The 26,473-nt window shown below is 46.6% G+C and overlaps 1 protein-coding gene across 1 annotated transcript in view; it reads right to left on the bottom strand.

Moving 5' to 3' along the window:
• Positions 1-22,865, bottom strand: part of LOC124478662 (gamma-aminobutyric acid receptor subunit gamma-3-like) — a 55,234-nt gene extending 32,369 nt beyond the window's left edge. Inside the window, exons 1-3 of the mRNA XM_047037015.1 lie at positions 22,266-22,865; positions 21,476-21,621; positions 8,466-8,533 (exon numbers count right to left, since the gene is read on the bottom strand). Coding sequence (XP_046892971.1) covers positions 8,466-8,533; positions 21,476-21,621; positions 22,266-22,318 — 267 coding nt within the window. The 5' untranslated portion in view covers positions 22,319-22,865. The remainder of the gene's footprint in view (positions 1-8,465; positions 8,534-21,475; positions 21,622-22,265) is intronic.
• Positions 22,866-26,473: the final 3,608 nt, after the last annotated feature.

Below are 26,473 nucleotides of genomic sequence, written 5' to 3'. Positions count from 1 at the left end.
ACTCACAGATGTAGATGTATCCTTTACAGCGAAAGCTTTCCTGACTTTCATGCTGAAAGATTCAGTCAAGTCTAAATAATTCTTCGCACCAAGTTTAACGTGTTCCACTTGTGTATTCATTGCTGTGGCTGGAAGGAAAATGTAACATTCTTCCCAGTTTTCCCCTGTGTCTTTTCTTTGGTTTTCTGGGCTCCTCTTTCCTGAGAATACAGATAAACAGTTTCATTGACACCATAAGAATATAACGTTTTCCTTCAATGCATCCACTTTAGCGCTCTGCACTTCTGAGAGGTAGTCTGCTATTTATTTAGAACGGTTTTATTATTAATTCATATTTTTCCGTTTCTTGTTAAATTTTGTTTCTTTTTTGCACAGTGTGCTTCAGTGGCTCACCGGTTAAGTGCGTGCACCTTGTAGGCTTTACCGTGGGGCCTCGGGTTTGAGTCCAGCCTGGGTCATTTCCTGCTTGCCTGCCTTCCTCCTAGTGTACCTGCAAGTCTGTCTAGGGGGTAGACGTTTTCCATCAGTTCATTGTGTCGGAGACCCAGGGGGTCATTTTGGATCTGTAGCTGTGTCACGCTGTCCCGTCAGGGCGAGCGAGCAGCAGCAAGCACAGGAGAGAGGGCGGCCAGGGGAAACAGGATTCTTATCATCTGAAGTCCGGACAGAAATAATAGATGACAGAGAGATAAGTTGTGCTGTGTTTGGACTTATCCCACCAGGTAGATATGCTGAAGTCAGTGTTGTCCTGGGTTTTACAGCTGGCGAATGGACTTTAGTATTTATAGCAGCCAGACAACAGGGCCAGACGACTGTAAGGGGTCTACTAGCTCCAAGAGTTTTTCCCTGGGAGGAAATCAGTCTGTATCCTCCCAAACAAAACATATCATCCGTAGAGTATACTTGCCAAGTACTAACATATTTAGATATACTGTATGTAAGTTTAAGTATGCTTCCAAGTGTGTCCATTCTTTTTGTTCATGAAAAGGTTTTTCGTCCCATTGAATACATCGACATAAGATAGGTCGACGTGTGCCCCTTTTGTGCTTGCGTGAGCGCGGACCCTCTCCTGCAGTGTCTAGTCAGCATGTGGGCCTTTTCCACTTTACAGAAGTAACTCCAACTCAAACATACCATGTCTTATATTCGGCACTATTCCTAATCAACACCTGACTCCACAGGCTCCAGTACCACCATTGCCCATAATCATGCAGGTCTGCCTTCGCAATCCACTTCCTTCCCCACAGGCCCAGTGCCCCTCCTCGTCCACAGTGATTATTATCCAGCGTTGCTCGCCCTGAAGTGACAGTGTGGGGGCTGCTGGTTCCAACCCCACAGAGACGGACCTCAGGAAAGACAATCCAAGGAAACTCAGAAGTCCCTGGATAACCCACTTTCCTTACCGTCGGGGGAATTGGGTAGAGGCGTGTTAAGGGTTAAGGTTATTGAGAGAAAGAGGGAGAGTGTATGCGTGGATAAGGAGAAAGAGTAAAAGTAAGAAAGAGGGGGAGTAAACAGAGAGAGAGAGAGAGACAGAGAGAGAGAGAGATCGAGAGAGAGACAGAGAGACAGAGAGAGAGAGAGAGAGAGAGAGAGAGAGAGAGAGAGAGAGAGAGAGAGAGAGAGAGAGAGAGAGAGAGAGACGGAGAGACAGAGAGAGGGGATGCCAAGGTGAGAATAGCGTGGTCCCTCGTGTGTGTGAGAAACACAAGTTTTCGAAAATCTTTGGAAATATTTTTTTATTTAAATGCATTTACTCAAAGTGATTGAACCACTCTAGAATATTAGTATTCCACAGTGATCTGTTCTGATTATGGCGTAACCAACAACCTGATTAGGAGATGCTCATTCTGATGACTTCATTACCCAAATCCTCAACCCAGAAGATTGCAAAAATGAGATGCATCTTTGAGGCTAATCAAGGGAAAAATATGGCTCCAGAGACCCAAATGCATATTATCCACAATTTTGTCCGGGGGTATTTGTAAATTTGCTGACCTACCTTTCCCATTATACTATTGTTTCTCCAGCCTTTTTAAAACAGCAGTCGCAAATATCTTTTTACTTTTCTTTTTACATCAACTCAATATACGCTGGGAAGATGCGGTCTCTTGGTCATGTGACTGTACGGCGTCGATGAGCCTCCAGGTGACATCCTGGAGGGAGTTCCATTAACCCAGCACCCAGAGACCGTGACCGGGGGAGTATTGAGGAGGCGTCGCAACACTGGAGATCACAGGGTCCTCGTCATAGTAACCAGCTGAGGTGAGCTGGAGCTGGTTCTCTATACGCGAGGAGAAGGGGGGGTGGGGAGTGGATTGAGGTGACTATGACCGATTTCCCATGAGGTTAGCCAGCCCAGCTCTCCCCCTTCCCACACACAACCCTCCCTTTCCTCACCAGGGGCTTCAGCCTCGCTAGGATTTCCTGGGCTCGGGTTGCCTTGGACACTGAGTGACCAAGATGTTTAAAAATAGCCACCTCAAGTTGTGGCAGCCATCTCAAAACTCGGATGCTTTAATGAGGAGAACTGGAGTCTTTAGTTTTTTTTTTTTGTGTGTGTGATTCAGTCACGGGCATTTCACAGCTTTCTCGCAGGATCTGGTCGATCGGACGTGTGAGAAAAACGACAAGTCTTTGGACCCTCATCCCTGTCATAAACACGATCATAAAACTGTGTCTGTTTTTTTATATTTTTGCCGATTGCCCTTTGGTTTCGTTCCTTGACATCCTCTGATTCATGAGCACAAGAGGACGTAAAATACCTGGAGTGTTTCATAGGCGCGCTGGTCTCTCATACAGGATGACTCACCTTGTCAAGTGACAGAATACTTCCTCTGTGGTAATTATGGTAAGTTATCGAAAGAAGAAAAGAAAAATTACTGTTGTTCCCTGACGACAGGGCTGCACCTGCTTTCTGAGAAAAAGGAAATGGAACAGAAGGTGCAAAGGGCTTCACTTGCTTCTTCATTTACAGTACGAACCTCAAAATGCGAAATATACTATCTATTTTTCCGGCACAGCAAGTGGCAAAAGAAGGACGGAGAGATCTTAGCTCTAAAATACATATCCATCACCCAGTCAGGCACCTTAAGATAATCCTGCGTGTCGAGTACCTGGGCTAAATAGGCAAAATTAATAAGAAACAGGAATGAACATAATGGGAAAGAATATTCTGCTCAAAGCTTGTGATTGTTTGAACCCATTGTCACACAATGACTGTGCTTGTACTTTAGACTATTCTAAAAACACGGAATGTCTTGTAGTTAATAAATGACCTACAGGATGTAAAATATGATAACAAATACACAGTTTGGAGGACTTATAACCACACCAAACAGTGCACTGTGTAAGCAGAAAAATAGTAACTTTTTATCCTCTGATCTTCCCCCACAATGTCAAGAGTCTATGTTGTTTTTTTGGGAAATGTATTTCAGGAGATGTGGGTGTTGATAGTTTCTGGTGTCGGATTCTTATCATACAACGAATGAAAGAAAAAAGTCAGTTATGATGACATTCAGCTTCGGCCCCAAGATTGTGCAGGAAACAAAATGTGTGGAAACAAACTCAAAGGATATTTCAAGGAACAAATCTACCAATGCAAATCAATCAAAAAGCGAATAAAAAAATACTTTGTTCTGATGTGTCACTTGAGGTGACCAGCATGCATTTTTGAATTGTGTCAAACTGTGTTGTGACAGATTTAGCTTTCCTCACCCTCGTCTCTTCTGTTTCAGGATCTTCAGCAGGGCTTGGCTCAAATGTTAGGATGAATAATTTCTAAGGACTAGGAGCTCCTCTCAGTTTAGGTTACGTCAGGGAGAACGACAGCCATTGTCTAGGGAGAACTAACTGGTTTCCTCTTGACAGACTCTAATGACAGTTGTCATTCATCCATTAGCGTCATACTGTCAGATTCAATCAACAGATATATGGCTGTGATTTAAAACGCACCAAGGCAACCAGCTGATTAGGTGTGCCATCAATCCTTCAAATAGGAGGGCATCATTCGACAGAACATTTACTATTAAAACCCTGAGCTCTTTTTCAAATCCAAAGTCTACAGGAAACCATGGTAATGGTCTTTGTATACCAACAACTTAGCAAAGCCTTCAAGATCCGCAGGAAAACATAAATGACCATGCTTTTACACTAAGGCCAGATTCAACAAATCAACTAGCCAAACATCCGCTCGCGCAATGTGTCCAACCACATTGTTTGAATTCTACCTTGTTGTTCTAAAGCAGATAAAAAGACTCTCTCTCTCTCACTCTCACTCTCTGTCACAGTCTCTCTCTCTCGCACTCTGTCTGTTTCCTACCCCTTCACAATTACTCATTGTGGTGAAGACAATCACCCCCCCCACTCAGAAACACTGTATTCCTTGTAGAGGGTGAGGAGAACCCTTCACCTGGGCTGACAGGTGGCATCGTCCTTCCAGAAGGATGTGGTGAGGAGCTGTCTGAGCACAACCACAGAGGCAAAGCCCTCATGTTATGTTAACAGAAACTGGAGTGGCGTGTTAGATAGATTTTGAAACTATTTTATAAAGTGTATTGTTTTTGCTGACTGATCGATTTACCTCAGACCTTAAAGGCAGTTGGAGTTTGGATAACAATGTCAACTAAGCAAAGAGTAGGGAAGTGGTCATCTTGCTGTCAAACATAATAGTACATTGAGTCATTTAGCAGACGCTCTCATCCAGAGTGACTTTCAGTAAGTACAGGGACATTCTCTCCGAGGCAAGTAGGGTGAAGTGTCTTGCCCAAGGGCACAACGTCATTTGGCAAGGCCAGGAATCAAACCAACAACCTTCTGATTAATAGCCCAACTCCCTAACCGCTCAGCCGTCTGACCCCCGCATTTGTTTACCAGTAGAGGGGGGATTCAAACCCGCGTCCCCTGGATCTGCAGTCAACCACTGCACTAAAACCATCCCCAAATCCAGGGTTTCCCGCAGCGCTTTGAAGCTAAGGCGGCCGCCTAAGCAACACACGCCTGCCGCCTTGACTACGTCGTAAAAAATAATAATATATATAGCGATATCCGCCGTGTTACTCTGTAAAATCGGGTCACCGCAATCTGGGGGCGCTTCCTACAATCTTCCACGACGTGTCCCATGTCGGAAAGGAAACAGGCCTCCCTCACATCAGGATGTGGCTCACGATGGGGCCTTCCGCGGGTATCATCTCCGTCGAACAGCACACACAGACGCCCTTGGCTCGGTACGGGCAGGTGAGGCTGTCGGGTGACCTGCTTTCTCCCCCAAGAGAACAGATGACGTGTATTCGAAATGGGCAGGAAAAGGCAGCAAGCTGTCCACCGGATCATTGCACAGTCTGAGGGGCTGGAGCCCTGAGGGTAATGGAGTGTGGCGAGGCTTAGGGCGAAAGAAAAGGAAAGCTGCTGTTTTTGTTCCCAGCCGGTCTTGTGGGAGGCGGCAGGACAGGCGGAGGACAGACTCCCTGGCTGGTCCCTCGCTCCTCCCCGGGAGGTATCAGCAGTGTTTTGTGGTGGTCATGACCCGGTGGATTCACTAAGCCCTCTTCCCTTTCAAAGCATTGTTAGCTGTAATCCTGGAGTCTGTTTGAACTGCATCACCAAGGTGCTGCTGAAAGAGACCCGTGTCTCAACATCCTCTTTCGCAATCTATTCTTGTCTCCCACGTATGCAACAAGGACGCAAACACGCACAAAAGGATGCTCTCGTTGCCTCCACAAACGAAACAGTCACCCCTTCACCCGGTTTGCGCAGAACCTTCTTGCTTTACCAGCTCGTTGGGATATGACCTCCACTTTGGATCACAGCAAAGATAACAAGACATTAAGAAAATAAATGATTAACTCAACACTCTTCCTCCGAGTCATATTTACACTTCCAAGTAAAAGACGACCAGTAGGAGACCCCCCCCCCCCCCCCCAACACTGTCCGCCCCCCAACCCCAGCCAACTGCCAACGGAGGACGTTGTGAGAATGGTTTCTACCTGACAATGATTGGGCAACATGACGCGCATACCAATTAAAAGCTTGATCTGCTTTTCTTCGAGGATCTCCCAGCATGCTCTTGAATAATGATCGCCCGATTAGTAAATTGGCGGTAAATTATCCATGAAGCGTTCTACGTCCGTCCCTGTCAGATTGGGGGGGTTTTCTTGATTCTCTTCCTGAGTCCTCGGCGATGGCGGGATGAGCATGAATAAGAACTGGAAAATGGGGCCAGTGATGAAGAGAATAATGCTACCTTAAAGGAGTTTAATCACAACTTTTGTGGAAACTGACTACATCAAACTAAGCCATCTTATCTCTTATAATGAAAAAAACATTAATTAAATCAATAGATTATATAGATTACTGGGTTATTAAAGATTTTTATTTGATGATTTACATAGTTTGATGTAATCAGTTTCCCCCAAAGTTATGAATATTATGAATGTATTGGGTTCACAGTGTACACACACTTTTGCCTGTGTAGTGTTAGCTATCATTTTATCATACAGTGTCTTTGTGAGATTGCGGCGCACGCATCGCCATTCATGATGCACAACGACTCTGTCAACATCCATCTCCTTGAGATGTCATCCCAGTTTTAATTGTACACTCTGCAGACATCAGAAAACAATAAAGAAGTGACACAATGGCTGGATTGATAGATTGCCCTCAGTGAAAGAAAGCGATGGGAAATTAACTTGTCTAGCTGCACAGGACAGACTAGATAGACACAATCCATTCAGAGGAATTTCAGCATGCCAATCATGATTACTATTTGGCATTGAGATGATGTACAGAGCAGTAACATCCACTACTCTACTGTATCAGTTTTGTCAAACCATATACCATGCCGTAACATGCAAACACACTATGCTTCAGAGAGATTAAGGGAAGCAGGGATGGGTTAAGGGAGACGTTTTGTTTCATTTGTTGACTGTGATATTTTGACTTGGAAGGGGTTTAGCAAGATTTGGAAAACACATTGTGTATACCATCAGACGGCTGCAGATGGACTTTTCTGTACTGTGACTGATCATCCAACAGCCGGTGAAACACCATAATAAACTGCTAATGTTCTCATTCCCACTACTATAGTACTTCTGGCATTTCCCCAGAGAATTAAATTGTCACAGAGCATAAGTGAGTTATTGGGAGATGGGGAGATACTATAATAGTCTGGGAGCAATGTTGAGATGTAAAAGCTATGTGTTTTTTTAGCGTTTTTTTTTTTTATTACTCTGACAGTTTATAAGACTGAGGCAATAAACTGAAATTAATAAGATTGCTAAATTGATTGCTAAATTGGATCAAGTGGACTGTAGTTGAAACCCTGCTAAATGAATAGGCCCGTGATCACTGTTGACGCTTCTTGAAGCATGCTATACAGGAGCCTGCAGATTGTACGAGCACATGCCAATCAACCCCACACAGCGCTGGTAATCACCAGTGTTTGGATCTCCAGGATTAGACATGGCGTCACCAAGTCAACCTCACCTGGCCCCACTCATCCTGACCTTGAAACCTCTCACGAATCAGGTTTGGAGCGCATTTCATGCCTCGCTTTACCCTGTTCCTGAGGAATTAAAGGAAGTGGATGAAATGCTCTCTTTAGTAGTTAATTAGTAGATAAGGCCCGCTGGTTCGGATAGTTACCTCATTATTTGGGTTTTTCCTCCCTGAGAAAGGCAGAGCTTGCTTCGTCTGTAGAAGCAGCAGAGAGGACCTCTGCTCTCCCAAGATCTCAGAGGAAATGTTTCCTTTCTGTTTGGCTCAGCACTCTTTTCACACTGCACACATCCCTGTCTCCAAACTCAAATCTACCAGTGTTTCCCCCGCCACACACACACACACACACAAGGTCCTAACCCCAATCCCAGCCACCCGTCCAACAGCCTTCTATACACAGGCCTTCTTCTTCCTCTGTTCTGGGAAACTCTTCGCATGTCCGTCTCATGGATTCTCTGCTTTCAACTTTGTACTTTTCTATCCACTTCTTTTCTCCACCTCCGGTTTGAGCAGGTTTTCCTCTTTGAACACTCTTTCTATCCCTCCCTCCCTCCCGCACTCCCTCGCTCTCTCTCCCTCCCTCCCACCTTCTATTATCCGCAACTAAGCTCCCCCTTCACCCACTCTAATCTCTCACTCTCACCCTCCCTCCTAGTTATCCGCCTCTCCCTAAGGAACTCGAGATGACTTTTACACCTCCCAGGTCCGCTGTGAACTGTGACTGAAAGCTACAAATCATCACGCAACAATGGAGGCTTCGGGCTCGGCGGTCAACGTACAAACACTGGTCCACGCCTCTACAGCGGAATCCAAGAGAGTCTGAATGTAAGTGTGTGTGTGTGTGTCTGTGAGAGAGTGTCAGTGTGTCTTATTGTGCCTGCTTGGGAAAGCTATCCACAAGTGTACAGTCCACACAGCACTGCTCATACAACATAACATTTGTATTGGCACGACAACATTCATTCACCTACCATGTTGATGGATGACACTGGCCCGATGCTGTTCACATAAATGTCCACGTCGATGATGGTCGGTTTAACTGCGGAGGAACAGGGAATCAAGGTCAACGTCACATCAAATCACATTTTATTAGTACAGCCCTTTTTACGAGGCTTCACCTACGCCCACCGAACTCCACCTAAACCCAACCTAAATCCTGCGTCCTATCGGACGACACGTACCCGCTTCTCGCTATCAAAAAGCGGCTCGTTAAATACGAGTCCGCGCCACCAGACCAGTTTGTGTGGAACAAGGAAGTCCTCGCCCAAGCCTGTGGTCGTACGGAGCGGTGATGACCACGCCGCGGTGTTTCCCCGCCCGCTCATCCCAGCCCACGACTCAACGTCTCATCGTTTAGCGCCCAAACGTCCCGTCCCGTCATGACGGCGCTTCTTTGCGAGCAGAGGCACGGGTGGACACGTGACGGTACGATCACGCGTGCGTGGAAGAGCGGGCACGCACAGCCGATGAGGTGGATGATTAGCACGAGAAGCACGAGTTGAAGAGGTGCCGTCTCACAGCCAGAGGCGTAATTCTACGGAGGGTCAGGGGGACACGTCCCCCCCAATATCTGATCATACTGTATGATTATGTGGGCAATATCCATGTGACTGCTAGTACGTCTTTCTTTCCAGCTCCGAAAATATCAAAACCCAGCCGGTCCATTTCCCAAATCCATTCGACTTGCCTTACACTATACATTAACGAAACCTAATTCTCCGGAAATCCATGTCAGGTTTTCCCTATAACTTTGTACACTTGTGCACCGCCAATGAGTGAGTTAGGAGCATAAAATCAGACAGACATTTGGCACATATTTATGGATGGTAAATATCCAGTATAGAAAGTTCCCAAGCTGTCCCCCCCAATGTGTGATTGACTATTTCACCCTTGCTCACAGCAGTCTCAGAGGGGAGACAATTAGACACTGTCATACTACTGCTACAACACCCTGGAACCATAATACTATCATAATAATATGTAATACTCAACAGGGACAGTAATACTGCTGCAGACATGTCCAGGACCAAGACTCCGTGAGGCTATCTATAATGAATATTTGACAATGGATTATGTCTGAGGAGCCTCAAGAACAATTTTTTTGTTAAAACACAATCTGTTTTGCAGAATGGTTCACAGACACCCTTTTCCCATACTCCATTTAAAAAAGGGAGCACTTTTTATTCACAGTCGTTAGAGACTTATCTGCTTTCCTCCTACTGGGGCTGTTCATCACACTGCATTTGAAAGAAAACGCCCGTTTTTTCCATATTTATTTCCATGCTGGCCGTGGCTCACCTATCTAGACAGCTCATGCTGGGGTTTTTCCACTGCAAAGCGTATGAAAATCGAAAAGAACACAATCACAATCTCACATCTGGGATATCTTTCCATATTAACTTTAGACAATAAATGTTCTTACTAGGATCGCACTGTGCCATTGACTCTCTGTTGAACAAGTCTCACCTTTCACTGCACGCTGGATCTCTGCCTACCTGAGTGGAGCACCTGTTCTATCTGTCAGAGCTTGTGATTGGGCGCAGTAGCCTAGTGGCTCTGCACCATCTGGACGTGGCCCTCGTCACTGCCAGGCCTCCTTCATCTCATTACCAGAGGTTGGTTCTAATAAGAGTGAGGTCTTACTGCAATCATCGCAATCAAGGGGGGTGCGTCGGCCTGACGTCATCCACTCGTCATGTTCGTTAACCGGTTTGGATGTTTACGCTGAGTGATAGTCTTGAGCCTACGTCGAAACAATCAAGGAACCTTTACCTACCCGCTCTTTAAGACGACCAACAGCAGTGATTATTTATTTGAGGGGCTTTTCGATTGGCACTGAATGGAAATGGCGTGGGTGTTAAGACAAAAGAAACAATTAAATCAAAACCACAACAAATACACATCGAAAATCCAAAGTTGAAGATGCCCCAAGAAAGACAGAGACGACAGCCTGTCATCAAAGCGTCACTCAGTTTTGCCCGCGATGAGGCCTGTTAATGGAAGGATGCTGCGTTACCCTTAGTGGTAATGCGGGACTCCTTTCAAATAGCGGCATTGAAATGCCAGGCCACAATGGTCACCATGGGAGCCAGAGGGGCCTGCAGGAAGGAGGGTTCGATGCAGCCTCTCAGCCCACCACTTTCATATGCAGACTCTGTATGCATCGCGAACATTTCAGACAAATTCTGATGTCCCTTTGAGCTGCGAGACCAAAAGAATCCACGGGCACATTTTGTGCCTGCGGGAAAAAACCCTAAAAAATCATAACGATGGTACGTCTATGCAGTCGGAAATTGGGAGCGGAAGGGGTGTGAGGGCTTCTGGGAAGGTTTTGTGAGGCGGGGCAGCAAGTTCTCCCCCCCCCATCCTGATTGGAGCCGGAGGGGTCTCACAGTGTTGAGACCTGATCAGTCTTAAAAAGCCTGATCCCTCAATCCCCACCCCCTTGCTTTGCACTGTCATTAGCCTCAGACAGCGACATGGTGAGTTTATTACAACTCAACAACCGTCAGGAACAGAGTCAGGCAGACTGACTTCAGACCGACCGGTCCCAGTCAGCCGGTCACCTCACAGCCAGAAGAGAAAGGTGTGTACGAGACTGACCTGCAGTCCTCCTCACATCTGTATTCAGACCAGGCCGCGACCAGCGTCTGAGTTGGAGCGAGGTCCGACAACAGAGGTCGTCTATCATAGTTGTATGTGCTCATTTTAACGAGGTCCGAATCGAATGGACCTCACACACAGTTACGGCCTGCTTCTGACGTCCACCCTGATGACACAGTTAGCCCAAGAGGAGGGGAAAAAAGTTCCACTTAAAACTCAATATCCACCCATATATCAAGGTGAAGAAGCACCTGCCATGTCATTTCCTGTAAACAGCAGTTAGAAATAGTCCATCTGAAACATCCAGAAGCGAGTACAAAACCACGTACCTCGGCACGGTGCCTCATTATAGATAATCTTTATGTAGAATAGGACAGTCAAGCTAAAACCTGGAGAGCGCCAGCGTTGTCGATAGGCCTTAATGTGCTTTCTGTTATTATGGACGCTTGGTGTGTGAGTCGTTGAGAGGTAGAGAGATATTGATATGGAGAAAGAGAGACGCAGTGAGCGTATTTGGATGCAGCTCATCTTCGATCAGAGAGGACATAAAGTGCTTATCTGGAACATTCCGCCCTGTTAGACGGACTCTAGATGTGCTCACATTGGGCACTTGTAATGATTGGCAATAACCACTTTTTTTCCCCTTTCATATGCTATAATGAAGAAACATTTGCACTCGTCATAAAATTGACCCTGAATGAGTCCCACTGGGGCGTTTCCACGAGGGGAGAGAGGTGGATTATTCTGTGGTTACAACATTCACCACATGCCAAAACTTCAAGGCTGAAAAGACTAAAACGACTTTGTCCAGGGCCAGGATTCCTCTCACTGTTGCTTGTTTTAGTGTGATCCCACCTCAGGATCACTTACAGAGTTTTCACACCTCTCTTCTCGCTCCAGCAAAACCCAGCCCGGAGCTGGGAACAAGGCCTGCGAGCAGCCTGGATCTCCCTGTCCTCGCCCCGGAGCGGGGGCAGGGTGAGGCTGGCTGGCTAGCATGCGTGAGGAAAAATTGAAGAAACTTTGTCTGTTTGTGTTTTTGTTGCTCCGTGTGCGTAATGCCGTTTTGATCCGTGTTCAGACTTGGTACCCCTGGAGATGGCTGGGAGATGGGGCTGGTGGGGCTGGGCCTGGCAGTCTGGCCCCGGGACATTAATCACTAGGTGATGGCAGGCAGGTGGGGAGATGAACGGGCGGGGGTGTGTGTGTGTGTGTGTGTGTGTGTGTGGGTGTGAATGGGCCTCCAGCCTCTCAGCAAGCCTCTACACAGCTCTGGGCTTTCTACCCTAGCCTCTACAGTCCACACAGACCTCCGATGACCCCTGTAGCCTTCCTGACTCAGCCTTTAACGTCAGCCTCTAACCGGCTCTTCGACAGCCTCAAAGACACAGCCTCAAAGACTCAGCCTCACAGCCAGCCTCTATCACGCTTTACAGCCCCACAGAATCAAACTCAGCCTCTACCCCAGGTTCTACCTCACCTTCCGGCCTCACAGACCAAAACCCAGCCTCTAACCCAGGGTCTACCTCACTTTCCGGCCTTACAGACTAAACCCCAGCCTCAAACCTCCCCTGTAACCAGCCCCAGTCGTGTATTGGATGTTCCCAGAAGGCCTCACAGGGGTTTCCTCCTCCTCCGCTGTCAAATTATTGAACAACATGTCATAAACAATTCATACACAGGATTTCATGCTCAGCTTATAACGCAGTTTAAAGCCCCAATCTTTGAAATCTATTACGCAGGCGTCTTGACATGGGACGGCTGAAATAAACAACTCATGCCAGCGTGGCAAAGTGCTCCTCCATCATGGCGCATTACCGGCCTTTAGAGGTTTCACGTCTCGGCCAATTAAATCGGGCGCAATAGTCCCCCCCCATCTGCTAGTCCTGGTGCCGGGTAAAACAAATGGCATTCTGGGAGATGTAGTACACGAGTCCCTCTGATGCTTCTACGCACAGACATCACTGCGCATACTTGTGTAGAACTACAGCGCTGAACCAAACATGCAATTTACTTTGTGCCTGCGCATGTCAACAAAAAGAACAAAGCCATCAACTGTAAACTGGAATTCTTAAATGGAGCAGCTAAACCGGAATTCTCATATGAAGCAGATAAACTGGAAGGCCAAAGATTACGTTTTCTCCCCTCTGTAACACACACAGTGGTGCCACTGGCCTTTGGGAGTCATTGTTGTGATTTCTATTCTGTTTATCAGTGTGCAGAGCCAGCAGCTGCAGTTTCCTTCTTGTGTGTCAGGTGACCTCTGGAGGGCTTGCTGCAGGAGGGTTTGGACTCATACACAAGCGTAATAACAAGAAACTAATTATAAACAAACCAACCCTGCTGGCCGACCCTGACCACTGCTCCTCTCTGCTCCCTCCCCTCCTCCCTTCTCCTCCCTTCTCCTCCCTTCCCCTCCCCTCCCCTTCATCAACCTCAGTTCCCCTCCCCTCAGAGGGAACATTCCGTGGTCAGACACGATCGGAGCGCTTATTAATTCAGCATCAGCGGACCAATAATGACCACGACGAATCTCATAAACATCCATTAAAAGCTTATCCAAATGCAGGCCTGTCGACCGGAGGGTAATGAGGGGGTCGTCCGCTCGCCCCCGTAAAGCGCTTTGACAGAGTCGTCGGAGGGAGGTGGAGGACAAACTGTTCAAAGCGCGGCGCGGCGCAAACCTGACAGGGGTCAGAGAGACGCGTTCCCCCCCATCACAGGCTTGATGCTGTAGGGCCCCACGTGCCCTGGAAAGCCCAGACTGCAGCTCCAGACTGGTGTAATTATCCAGTGGTTAGGGGAGAAGAGAGGAGGAGTGGAGGAGGCAGGAGAAGAAGGGAGGAGAGACTGGGAGAGGAGAAGAGGGGAAGAGGAGAGATGAGCTATAGGGAGGGAAATGAGGAAAGATGAAGGGTAAACAGGCTTGACAGGAGGGTCAGAGGTGAGGAGAGACAGAACCTCAGCCAGGTGGTACTGAAGGACGCTACCAGGGTTCTCTTCCAGGCGTCCCAGAGTGATGTGACCAGGCCCTGACTCAGCTACCTGTCGCTATCAGAGCTACACGACGGCAGGGCATCCTGGAAGCCTCATCCCTCTCCTGGCTTCATCCCTCTCTCAGCAGTGCTCACGGCTGAACTGAGGGATTTAAAAGGCACAGAGAGGGCTCTCTATCTCCAAACACAAAGGACATCTTCGTTGATTCCACGGTGCCACTCCGTGGTTTGTGGCTCATTCACGCACACACTGGCTTTTTTGCACCCATTTCAAACGGTACAAGTTGCCTCTGTCTTCGGGCCATCTCTACGAGACTGTCATCTAACATGGGTTTCCTAAAATATGCAGCAGAACAGATCGCTCCCTTGCCCCTGGCTAGGACATGGGTGAACACTTGGATTTGGCACCCGGGTGCAGTTGATGTGACAGAACACTGCTCTTGGCTGCCATTGGAGAAAAGACAGCAGGATGGGATGAGTGCAAGGCAAGAATTCCTTCAGCGGACACATGTCTTTTTCACTTTTTATCGTTACGAAATCTTATGTTTGGGATTTGAACATTTTGCACGATAATTTCAGATTAGCTAACCGGATTATTCACTCTTGAAATGTAGTTGGGTCCCCTGTTAGTGGGACTCCCCCAAACAAAAACAACACATTCTTTTTGGGGGGATCCTGATAGACTTATTGAGGGTCTAGGACCACCATCATCACTCATTTACAACCATGTTTCAAAATATTATTTTCTCAAATGTCCTGCGAATAAAAGATCCACCGCTGATGTTAGAATATCGCTTCTTCCAAAACGGACTCGAGTCACCTGGGAAACTTCTCAGACTCCCCCCCCAAAAAAACAGAGCGCCAGGGTTTTCACACAGCTCTGGGGGTGCGTGGGAACGGGATCCTCCGCGGCCGAATGGCCATCCCATCCGTGACGCACCCGCCATCGCCCTGTCAGCACGCCTGCGTCGGCGAGGACGCGACCCAGTGTGAGACGTGTGCTTCATTAGGGCGGGCCGCGCGGATGACAAGCAGGCCGCTAGATCATCTCTGTCTGGGTCTGTGGAGAAGTCGGGCCTTGATAAACGAGACCCCATTAGCTACTAGAGAGGAGCAAGGGAGGGGGGGGGGGGACAAGAGGCTGACTCGTCGGTGTGGTTGTCGTGTTCACAGACAGCCACATGGTGACGGGGAGCGTGTGGCCGAGGGGCGAATCTTTCCATTATTCGCACGGATCTAATTAGCCGTGCCCTTGTCACATTCGCATGTCATCACCCAAGACTGATCCTGAACTGGAGCAGAAACATATCTAGATGATTTTTTGTGGGGCTTGTTTTTTGCTTTCTTTTTAACTTTTTTGTTATTTAATTTTTTTGGGGGGGGGCATAACTACACTGACCCAACAGATCTCAGGTCGACCTCATCAGTGGATGAGATGCACAGGGGTGTGGAGGATGGCGGTGGAACGTCTGATACCAGCTACAGCGGGGGGCGGAGCGGGGGAGGGGGAAGGGGGGGGGGGGGAGACACATGCGCTGCCTCTGTGTCAGCCAGCTGAAACAGAGAGCAGAAAACAGCAGGTCTGATTCAGACAACAGAGCCCACAGAGGCACTCTCCGCACTCGCTCATTTCCCCCCCGAGTCTGCGCCGCGCTGAGCATGCTCTAAATCGGTCTGTTTTCCAAGGATTTAAAGCTTCGATTTGGTTCGACCTCAAACAGGCTTGATCACGATCAATCCGCCTGGCCTGAGTGTTATCCTTTGTGGGCTTAGAACTTCCCACTGCTTTTCGCCCAGCACCTCTCTAAGTCTGGGAAATCCTCCTTGTTTGACTTCTGATAATTCCCTGTAACCAATTACTTGGAGGCACAAGGTGAGGTGTAGAGTGCTGCCCACAGCACATACTTCACACCTTTGGCCAGCAGTCAGACCCTGTGCTTTAGGAGATCTCACCCACACACTTTCACCGTGAAGGAGAAAAGAGTCTCCCCTGTTCCTCGCTAGTGTCGTCTAACACTGTGGCAAAGCACAGGGATAAATGCCACCGTGTCTCCCTTTTCTGCCTTTCCCTCCATACACTCCTCTCTCATTCTCTCTCTCTCTCATTCTCATCTCCATTATACGTCTCCCCTTCCCCTCCTCACTGTCTAGGCTCATTACTGGATAAAATGCCAGGGGTTGTGAAATATTCAAAAAGCAGAACAGACCTCCTCCCCCTGGCTGGCTGTGCCAAGCCTATCATGTGTCAGACTTGGAGAGATGGGAGCAGAGGGAGGGGAAAGGAGGAGAAGGGGAGGAAGGGGATTGGAGGAGAGGAGGGAGGGGAAAGGAGAGAGGGGAGGGAGGGAGAGATGGGAAAGGAGGGGAGAGAGGAGGAAGGGGAAAGAAGGAGAGGAGAGAGGGGAGCCAGAAAGGGGAGAAGAGGGAGAAGAAAGGATAGGAGGACAGGGGCGAGGGTAGGGAGGGGAAGAGAGGAGAGAGGGAAGGGGAGGAGAGTTAAGGGAAAGGGAAAAGGAGAGAAGATGGAGGGGACCAGACAGATGGAGGAAGGAGGGAGAGGGGGAGGTGACACTTGGGCCAGGTGGTAGAGAGGACTCTCGCAGGTTTCTCCAAGGAGTTCAGCTACGAGTCTCACGTTCTGTCATTGTGACATTAAAATGAGCGGACGCTCGTCCTGGTGACCGGCCTGTGTGTCCTTAACATGGCTTGAGTCCAATACCCAAACCCGACATGAAACCAGCCCCGGCATGGGCGAAAGGTGTCTGAAAATGTACTTTAAGCTCTTGCTTTGTAGCTGCTGTGAGCTCAAGGCGAGTGAGAAGTAAAGCGGAGATGTGTCTGAGGCGAAGGTGCAAAAAGGGGTTGTTCGATAGGTCGAAGCAATCAGTAACAGACTTCAACCTGCTGGTGGAGGAGTCTGAGAGATACGGAGAGAGATGCATTAGCTGAGCCAGAAAAACGGTCTGTGGGGTTGAAGTTGCTGTTGCTCTCATTACGGAGGGGCAAGCAGGAACCGACCTATGCTTCCCAATTTGCGATATGGTCATTACGGTATCATTTGGGTCTCATTGTGCCTGTAGGAATAAACATGCATCTATCATCGCTAACCATTTGCCGCGATCGTGATTCCACCTTACGTAGTGTGATCGCTCATGTCAGTCGACACGGCATACAATAAGGATGTATTGCAATCATCACCAGATACCACAAAGACTGTTGCTCGAGATATCGCAAAAACTGCAGCTTCAGATGGGTTTTACTTTCTTGTATTATTGTTTTATTGATTTTATGTAAAGCACCTCAAGCTGCAATTCTTGTATGAAATGTGCTATATAAATAAAGTCTTATTATTATTATTATTAATGTGTTTTATAAATAAAGTCTATCATTATTATCAGTCAACAAAAAAAACTGTTCTGGGAAAGAAAGAAAAAAGGTCAAGTTATTCATATATATTTTTTGGCCATATATTTTTCACTCACAAAAAACTTCTGCTGATGTAATCTCAGAGAGTCTGCGGTGAGCTCGTATGTGGAGAGCCATAACATGAAATGGAAACCTCAGCAGTGTGTGGGGTAGTGCAATGCAGTCAAACTCATTAAATAAACATAAACACTAGAGATAGGGAGTTTCACCAAAGTATATTACTGTACATGCAGTGTTCATTGAAGCAATGGGCACCATTTCTGCCTGGCTCTCATGTGATTTCTGAATCAATACCACACCTCCCTGCCTCACATTTGATTGGTAAAAGCAACAGACTGTTCTGCCATGGAGCCCCTTGTTCTATGTGAGGTTAACGCACTCACAGTAGGCGCTCTCTCCCCTCTGTCAGAGATGAACAGGCTTGAATACACACTGACAGGCGATAGGGAGAGGAAAAATGAAACAGAGATAGAGAGATGGAGAGACGGAGGGGGAACCCATTTAATGTGCCTGGAATGGGGTGGAGGGTTGGGGTATTTTCCCTCCCTCCCTCCCTCCCTCCCTCCCATATGCTGTACATGCACGCCCGCACAAACCCACTAATCCTAAAGATGTGGATTTCCTCCCTATTTCTCTCATACCCTCCCTCTCCTCCACTCCTCTTCCTTTCTCTACCTCCCCTCTCACATCCCAGGTTAGAGGCATGGCAGAGGCCATAGCGAGCAGTTGTCCAGACAGGCAGAGAGACAGAGAGAGAGAGAGAGAGAGTCCACCTACTAGCCAATCAGAGAACAGTGTCACCCCCTCCACTCAGACCTCCGGCCTACAGATCTACTCCGACACCCAGTCCCACCCACACAGCCCGTCGCTTGAGGCAAACTGGGGCTGATTCCCGGTGTCCGCTTCTTAAATTCCAATGCGTCCGATGTCACAGGCGGTTAGCTCGCCCGGCTCAGGTTTCCCCCGAGTCCTCCCGCCGTCCGAGTAAAGATGCCATCTCATCGGCATGCGTGGCACGTAGCAGAGCTGGGGAGTCTGACCCAGATGGGAGGGTTACCCCCCCCCGTCAGCCCCGACGGAAGCTGACACAATCGGGACACAATGACAACGGCGTAGTGGCGACCCGAAGGTGTCACCGACAACAGTCGAGTCACTGTCAGCGAGGAGCCACTGTCTATCTCCTGTCATGGACCCCCCCTAGAGACAAAGCCTGCCCGTCCTAGTCCAACACCACACCTACCTGGGAGGCCCCCTGATCTCCACGCCCTACATCTCCAGGTCTTGGTCGGAGACGAAGCATTTAGCGCCATTCAAATCCCTATGTTCTCAGGGGAAATGAGGTCACAGCGGTGATTCCCCCTCCTCAGACTAGAATTTTCCCGTCAGTTAAACAGCTCACATTAGCGAACCGCTTTATTTTGTGAACGGCAGCCTACAGGTCTCTGGAGGATTGAGATCTTCTTCATCTGTATCTGCGAGGTCATCCTCTGTAGGGTCTCCTGGCTGGCGGAGGAATGAGGATGGCCAGTTTGATCTTAGCCAACTGTAATATCCGTTTGCTGACTCGTTTTTATTTTACAGGAGAGCAGTCCATCATGTGACTACATTCATGTCATTCATTCTTAACAGTTTTCTCCGAACCTCCATGAAAATATTCAGTTCAATCCTGGACAGGTGTTGCACCGAAACCCGTTTTTTTTTAATCTAAAATGGAGTCTGTTGTGTTGTTTCAGACCCCATTTTGTTCCGTGGATTATAATTGATCCAAGCTAAACAAATTCGATGTGCACTGCGTTTTCGATTGAGGAGATCATCGTTTGGGCAGGCACCCTCGATCAGATCACTGTTGACTGGAAGTACACACCACCATCCCTGCACAAAGAAACCACAGCAAGAAGTCTTAGTGCTGCAGCCTAACACATTGCAACACGGCATACCTCATTGTCTTTATGTGAAGAGCTGGTAAGAGAGAGGCCAGGTAATTGCGGCGCACGGCTCAGCAGTGGAACTCCAAGCCATAATGAGGGGAATTATAGCAGCCGATTACCACTGACAAAACAGGACAGTGCTAATATCGCGGGTCCAATTTGCCGAGCTGGCTCGCAGTCATTTCCACACAGGTGCTCTCTCTCTATATTATATTTCAGCATCGCAAAGCCATTATGGGTTAGTAGTCGGAGGCCATGGAACGCTTTCAAGGAGTCAAGTTCATTAAATGCCTGAGAGAATATGGTTCAGATGCAGCATGTCAGACGAGGGACAAAGACCACAAGCAAATGTCTGGCTAACCGTGGCTCCTAACTGCAGGGCTGTAGATTAAAATCAAGTCTAATTGGCTGCTTCCCATCTGTTGTCTTCTTCTTCGAAATAACTCTGGTCTCTTGTTTAGCCGTTTGTCTCAAGGACAGGTCGCTGACTGGGGGCCGAACAACCACGAGAAAAACAGACCTGAGATTTACACTGTAGATGCTTCATCAATGTACCTACTGCAATGTCAAAGAGAGAGAGAATGTGTGTTTGTGTGTGTCTGAGAAGGATGGAAAAGGTCACAATGTTTATTATCCCAGTATGAGGCAGTGGGCGACCACAACCATCCATTCCCAGGCACTGAGCAGCTCTGTATTGGAGCGGTCTCTGGGATTTCATAGGTTTGATGGAGGAAGGAAGGCTCAAAGTGCAGTCTGTCCAGCATTCTCAGAGCAAGACATAACGTCGCACAAGTCGTCCATATATTATAAATCATCGAAAACATCCGAATTATCCCCAGAAAAATAGGAAATATATTGATAATATATCCAGGGAGAGTACACGGTAGATGTACAGTGTCAATGCCATGCCATGCCATTATGTTGACACATACAGTAAACCAATATGTCAACATTGTCTTGGGATATGAATGGCCATGAGGGAGCATTGAGATAAAAATCACAAACCAGCTCTCCACCACAAAGCCACCCATCGACTGTGACTGCAGGAAGCCGAGAGCAGACTACTACCTGCTGGGAGAGAGAGAGAGAGAGCTGCATGCGTGAACTCTCTCTTGGTGAAAAGCCTGGTGACTCACACCCGCGCCCAGCTAAGACCTGCTCACGGAGCACAACAGGGCGACACACACCTAAAACCTTTTCTGAAAGGCCTGAAAAGGATTTTGACTCGTACCAGAGGAATGCTGGAAGGCCCAAACAATCACAGAAGCAACTGGGGACATGGCTGGCAATCAATATCACTTTCTGTCTGTTACTCTGGTTACTCTAGGATGCTAACTATGTCTCCTGCCAATGGGCTGGACAACCTGTGGTTGGGACATGTGTTTGTCTTGTATAATTTAACAAGCATAGGTCCACAGATGTCTAAATAAGGGAGGTGGGGTGAGGGGCCTGGGGCTGCAGGGATGGGGATGGGAGGGGATAAAACACCTGTTCTGCACTTCTAAAATGGCTTTAGTTAAATGTTAGCAGCATCCAGCAAACCATTAAAGCAGTCCAATTCTTAATAAAAAAAAACGACATAATGCAAAATCAATTTCATGAAGATCCCCAGATAAATTGGAATTTAGTGAATGCCAGCCTAATTACAGCATTTTTCATTCCCAACCACTGCCACATTGTCAACAAGCTGTACTGTAATTTGAACGGATATGTTTTCATTGAAATCTCACGACTAGTAATATAATTTACTCCTTCCGAGACGGCTTAATTAACTGTACCCGAGTAAACTGCACACACAAAAGCGCGCGCAAACACACACACACCTGCGTGTACAAAAGTCAAATAAACACGAACAGTTTTCGATTATATGTTCCCCGATAATATTAATATTACTACGACTTTTTGCATTAGCGAGGTGAGTGGTGGGAATCGTCTAACAAGCTGTTCCCTACTTTCCATGGATACGGCATCATGCACAGCACCTCAGCATGAGAAGACTGGAGCGCACATTGTAAGAAAGAGACCTACCTCCAATATCTGGCCGTAGTTTCTTGTCATATTCCTTCAGTAAGTTGTTCAGAATTTGCGTTGCGTCGTTTTCCTGGGTTTTGGGAGCCAACATTTGGTTCACAGTAACATCCTCGTATTCTTCGTCATATTCGGTTGTTTCAGAACTGCGATAAGAGTAGGGTTTTTTAGAAAGCCGCACAATCGTTTGGATTTAACCATCATCACATGTATGAGCAATTAGTGTACAATGGATAAGCCTATAACTATAAGAGAGTCTATTAGAGAGTTTATGGAAAATTAGATACACGTTTATAGGCCTATGACCAAATTTAGGGGGACCATAAGCTATAACATATGAAGGATGAAGAATAAAACCAGCTGAGTGTTAGTGAACTGTGTGTTATGGGCCCTTTCAGACCACAGTCTGAAACAGACATTGCTTGTCGTAAATCATAGCTTTGCCAACATGTAAAATGTATCACCTTAAAAAATAATACGCATCCGATAAACACTTACAAAAGATCCATAAATAGATAAATGGGCTCAGATGTTTACCTAAAATAATATGACAGATACTGTTCTAATCATATTACCTCAATAAAACAACTTAAGATTTGTTGTATTATTAAGTTTAAGGAGCAGTGTAGGCTATAAGCTAAATAAAGTAAGAGAATAACTCATGTTTGGAATTTAGGCACATATTTAAACGAGGTAGGTTCCATTTACAGGTATATGAATGAATTAATGACTGAATCTGCCCTCACGCAGCACTACAACAACATAATTAAAACAAAGATGCCCCACTTACCATGCATTTAACACTGAAAGAAGTAAAAGATACGCCAGTAATTTGGGTGACATCTTTCACAAGAGATGACTACGAGTTGAATGTGGCACAGAAAACTGCCTGCGCGTGCTGCTTCAAGCTGCAGTGGGAAGCGCGACAATCCTCTCGTCCACCAGTGTGTATTAGAAAGCGAAGGAAAACCAGTCAATTATAATCCACCGTGAAAACCACCACTGCCCAAGACAAATGCCGGCGTTTCCAAATTGTTTTCACGTGGACAGTTAAATGATTCAAATAATATACCTGCTCCTTTCACTTCTTTTGGTGGCATTTGGTATCTTCGATTGCAAACACAGATGCAATGGCATACACTGGCTACGCAGGTGCGCAAGAATAGCCTACGTGACTTAAAAAAAACTAAATTCTTCAGATAAGACCGTCTCCGGACTGCAGATTGTCATACGTCATCATACTCTGGATGAACGCTTTGCCTTCAAGTCTCTAAAACTTGCAAACATTCGGGGAGACTCTCGAATAACCTACAAGCGTAGACTAGACTGTATTTTGACGGTTGAGTGTTTAGTTTTTGATGTCTAGTTAGTTTGGTGTAGGCTGCTGCTGTGCGTGCGCAACCTCATTCCATTCATAACTTTCAGAACGGTTTCCTGCAGTCACGCAAAACGCTGCCCAATATTGAAACCGCCGAATATTAACGAGTGCGTGCTTGTAAGCGCGTGCGTGTTTGTTTGTTTGTTTAGGGAGGCGGGGGGTTGGCGTCCACCTAAAAAGCACCAATATATGAAATTCGCATCTCATGGCTTGTCTGTACGGCTTTTCTTTATTTTTATTTTTTTATATAGCCTGTGTTGGGTTTTGACTAAACAGTTATTCTAGCCTACTACACCACCCTCACTCACACCTGTATCCATAATCTATTATTGCTATTTTAAAAGTACACATGCAAAGGACACGCTCTCTCCAACGTATTACCGTAAAGCTGCATGCGCCAGAATGCAGCACTGCTCTGCACCCATGCACGCGCTTTCCATCACAGAAATAAAACAATTGGACATTGTCGTTAAAACTTTTGGCGTGAGGGCCAGTGAGTGATAAGAAGTCTAACGTCATAGACCTCTCCTTTCACTCTCACCCCTGCTTCCCCCATCCTCGGCCCCCACTAAGTTGTTTAGCAGCGTAGTGTGCGAAAGAACAGTCTTAAGCATATAGACCTATTATGAAGATGTAGACAGCCACGCGCATCTTCCTCCCCTACCGCCCACTTCTCTGCTGCATGGCACAGCATCCTCTAGTGGTCAATACGGGAAGTGCAGCCAGTGGATGTGTGGTGCCTCGCCCTCAATTGATGATTAAGTGATAATGTCTGTGATTTCAGGCACTCTCTTTTGGGCAAACTACATAATTAACTTAATTCGGCTCGGCTGGACTCTTTAATTGACAGTTTAACTGTTCACAGCTATAGCCTCAGGAAGTTCTTCAAAACGTAATGAAGTTAAGATGAGTTAATTCAGCGTACGAAGCACACAACTATAAACGCATAATCAACAAACGAAGATAGACAGTTGACCAAAACTACGTATGAGCAATTGTAACGTTTCGGTTAGAACTATAAAGACTGCATCCCGTTAAGGCGCAATTCACCCTCAATCTGTCTGCGACGTGGAATGGAGATCTCTGTTTTCTCCGCAAGCAAAGTCTCACTACGTGGGCCAGGCCCACCGTCTCACAGGCTACAGAGCAGTCCTGTGATTGCTGCCATTTGGCGCCATCAGTGGCAGCTTAAACGGGAGTGGAGAATGGTCATGCTGGAACTTAAGTGGAGCTAAATCCTTGACAAAACAGATGTGAGCCAGATGTTGCTGCCACGGCGGACCAAGAGGAAAGATCCAGCGGCCGCACCACAGTGGAAACTGCGTGCCCACGCGTGCATGGACTGTGCGTGTTTGTAATCAAAGCAGTAATCAGAACGGGGGCGAGGCCTACAACAGTCCTCCAGCGGTAGCAACCTCCTGCGGATCCACTCGGCAACAACTTTTCTCCAAGCATCATTGTAGTCCAGCCGGGAAGCAGCGGAGACAATCCGCCTCCCATCCTTCACAATGACCATATAAAGACAAGAAAAAGCAAAATAACTGAATGTATTTCCAGTGACGGCAGTGAAAAACAACTCTTCTTGGCTTGGTTTGTTGTTGTTATTGTTCCTGTATCCTAGCTGAAAGGGGTGATGGATGGCCAGTGGGTTCATCCGTGTTCTATTATCGCGTCCTTTGTTGATGGTGATGTGAACTCATCAACGTTTGCACATGATTAAACGATAAACAGAGGAAACATACACTCTCAATGTATAGTTGTGGTATGAGCATCGAACTCACTCAAAGATAGCACAACATCGGAGATATCTCCATAACATTCACAGGAAGCCACCATGTCATCAATCAATAATGCAAGATATAGGTCGAAAGACATATCAGGCATGTATTTATTGCTTCAGACATAATTGGCATTTTGCTTTAAAGGACAGCTGTACATAAATTCATTGAAACATCATCTTACATTTGAGGTGCTTTTTAACTTTGTAAAAGACTGGCCAGTGCTGTAAAGACAATGCTGTCATATGGCAAAAAAATGAACCTCCCTACACAGTTATTAATCCTTCCTGTTCCATACCCTGATCTCTACTCATCACATTTGGGCCAGCTGGATGGAAACTGTCTGTGATGTTCCACTCTCTGAGACTTGATTTACAACAATTAGCCCTAAAGTAGTTGCTTGCACAACTCCGCCATAAGAAGCTTGTGTAGTGGGCCACAGTTCATGTCAAAAGCAGTACTCAACGTCATGCTCTTGTTGACCTTTGAAAGCGTGTTCATGATGTGTGTCACTGCGTATAATAAAGATTTTCTATAATTGTCTATTCAATGCTATTTCAATCATACTTTTTTTCAAAGTAAAGGTTGTGATTTTAAAAGTTGGTCAAAATGGTGCAGCCTGTTAATTGGTGGGCTTGACTGCCAAACATTTCCGAGTTGTCACAACCAAAGCACTACTTAGTCTCTGAACTAGGCTACTGTATGGTGACTAACCTTACATCTGTGAGCAAAAATATATTTTCAGTCAAAAAAGCATCAAAATGTTTCTTAATTAAGGGTTGCAAGTATCATCAAAGCACGCAGGAACAAAACAAATCGAGGACCAAGAAGTCTAAAAGAGCTTAAATACAGTATGAAATAAAGCATCCTTTCCCATCAAAACAGCAAAATATTAAGCTATTTAGGTAATCTTTATATATTCGGTCTTCTTAGCACTAGTCTACATGTGTCTGTACTTGCATGTAGCATAACATCGAAGCTAACCTTATCGGTTTCATGGAGTCTTCTAGAAGCAGGGGCATATACAACTTTAGCTGCAACTAAACATGATGAGTTTCCCACATCTGAGAGCAGAAGCTGCCACGAGAGCCAAATGTCCATTTGTTCAGTGATCCTTCTTAAATGAGATGTGACATAGCTGTACATGGACTGTGAACATGATAACACTGTTTTTTTTTAAGTTTTTTTAAAGGAATTGCAAGAAATTTCAGTGCATTCGTGACGAGTTAACACTCTGAAGGCAACACATTTATCATGGCTATTCTTCTGCTTTTAACGAGAAAACACAGTCCTGTGTGCTTGGGCCGAGGCTGAAACTAGAATGTTTCAGACCCATTTGTCAAAAAGCGAGAGATTCAAAGGTTAGAAGCAGGTTCTGAGTAATAGGTCACAACACAGTAAAAATATCAGTAGTTTTGCATAGCATTTGGCCTTGCTGTACTTTTCAACACAAACTATCTCAACCCTATGAGAAAAACAAAAAACCTAAATGTTAATGCCAAATGCTAAATGTTCCTTGTCAGAATTGGTGTCCGAAAGAAAGGCCCAATGACTGGATTACTAGAGGCGTGTCATGAAGTAATTGAACGCATCTGTTAAGAAAGTAGCAGATTATCATACAGTAGAAAGTCAAGGCAGACATGGCAAAAACGTTTCTACAGCTATGATCATGCAATGTACAGTACTGTAATGCAGTGCGATGGAAACGAAGAAAAACTCCCCTCATCAATGACAGAGTAAGGATTGAGAGCTTGGCTTTGTTGTCGATCGCGTTCCAGTTCATCAAACAATATGGCTGACGTTGGGGGGGGGGGGGGGGAACGGGGAGGATGCCAAGGGGCC

The sequence above is a fragment of the Hypomesus transpacificus genome, chromosome 16 (assembly GCF_021917145.1).
Source record: "Hypomesus transpacificus isolate Combined female chromosome 16, fHypTra1, whole genome shotgun sequence".
Lineage (NCBI taxonomy): Eukaryota > Metazoa > Chordata > Actinopteri > Osmeriformes > Osmeridae > Hypomesus > Hypomesus transpacificus.
Note: the sequence above shows the minus strand (reverse complement) of the source record. Positions and strands in the feature narration are given on the sequence as shown.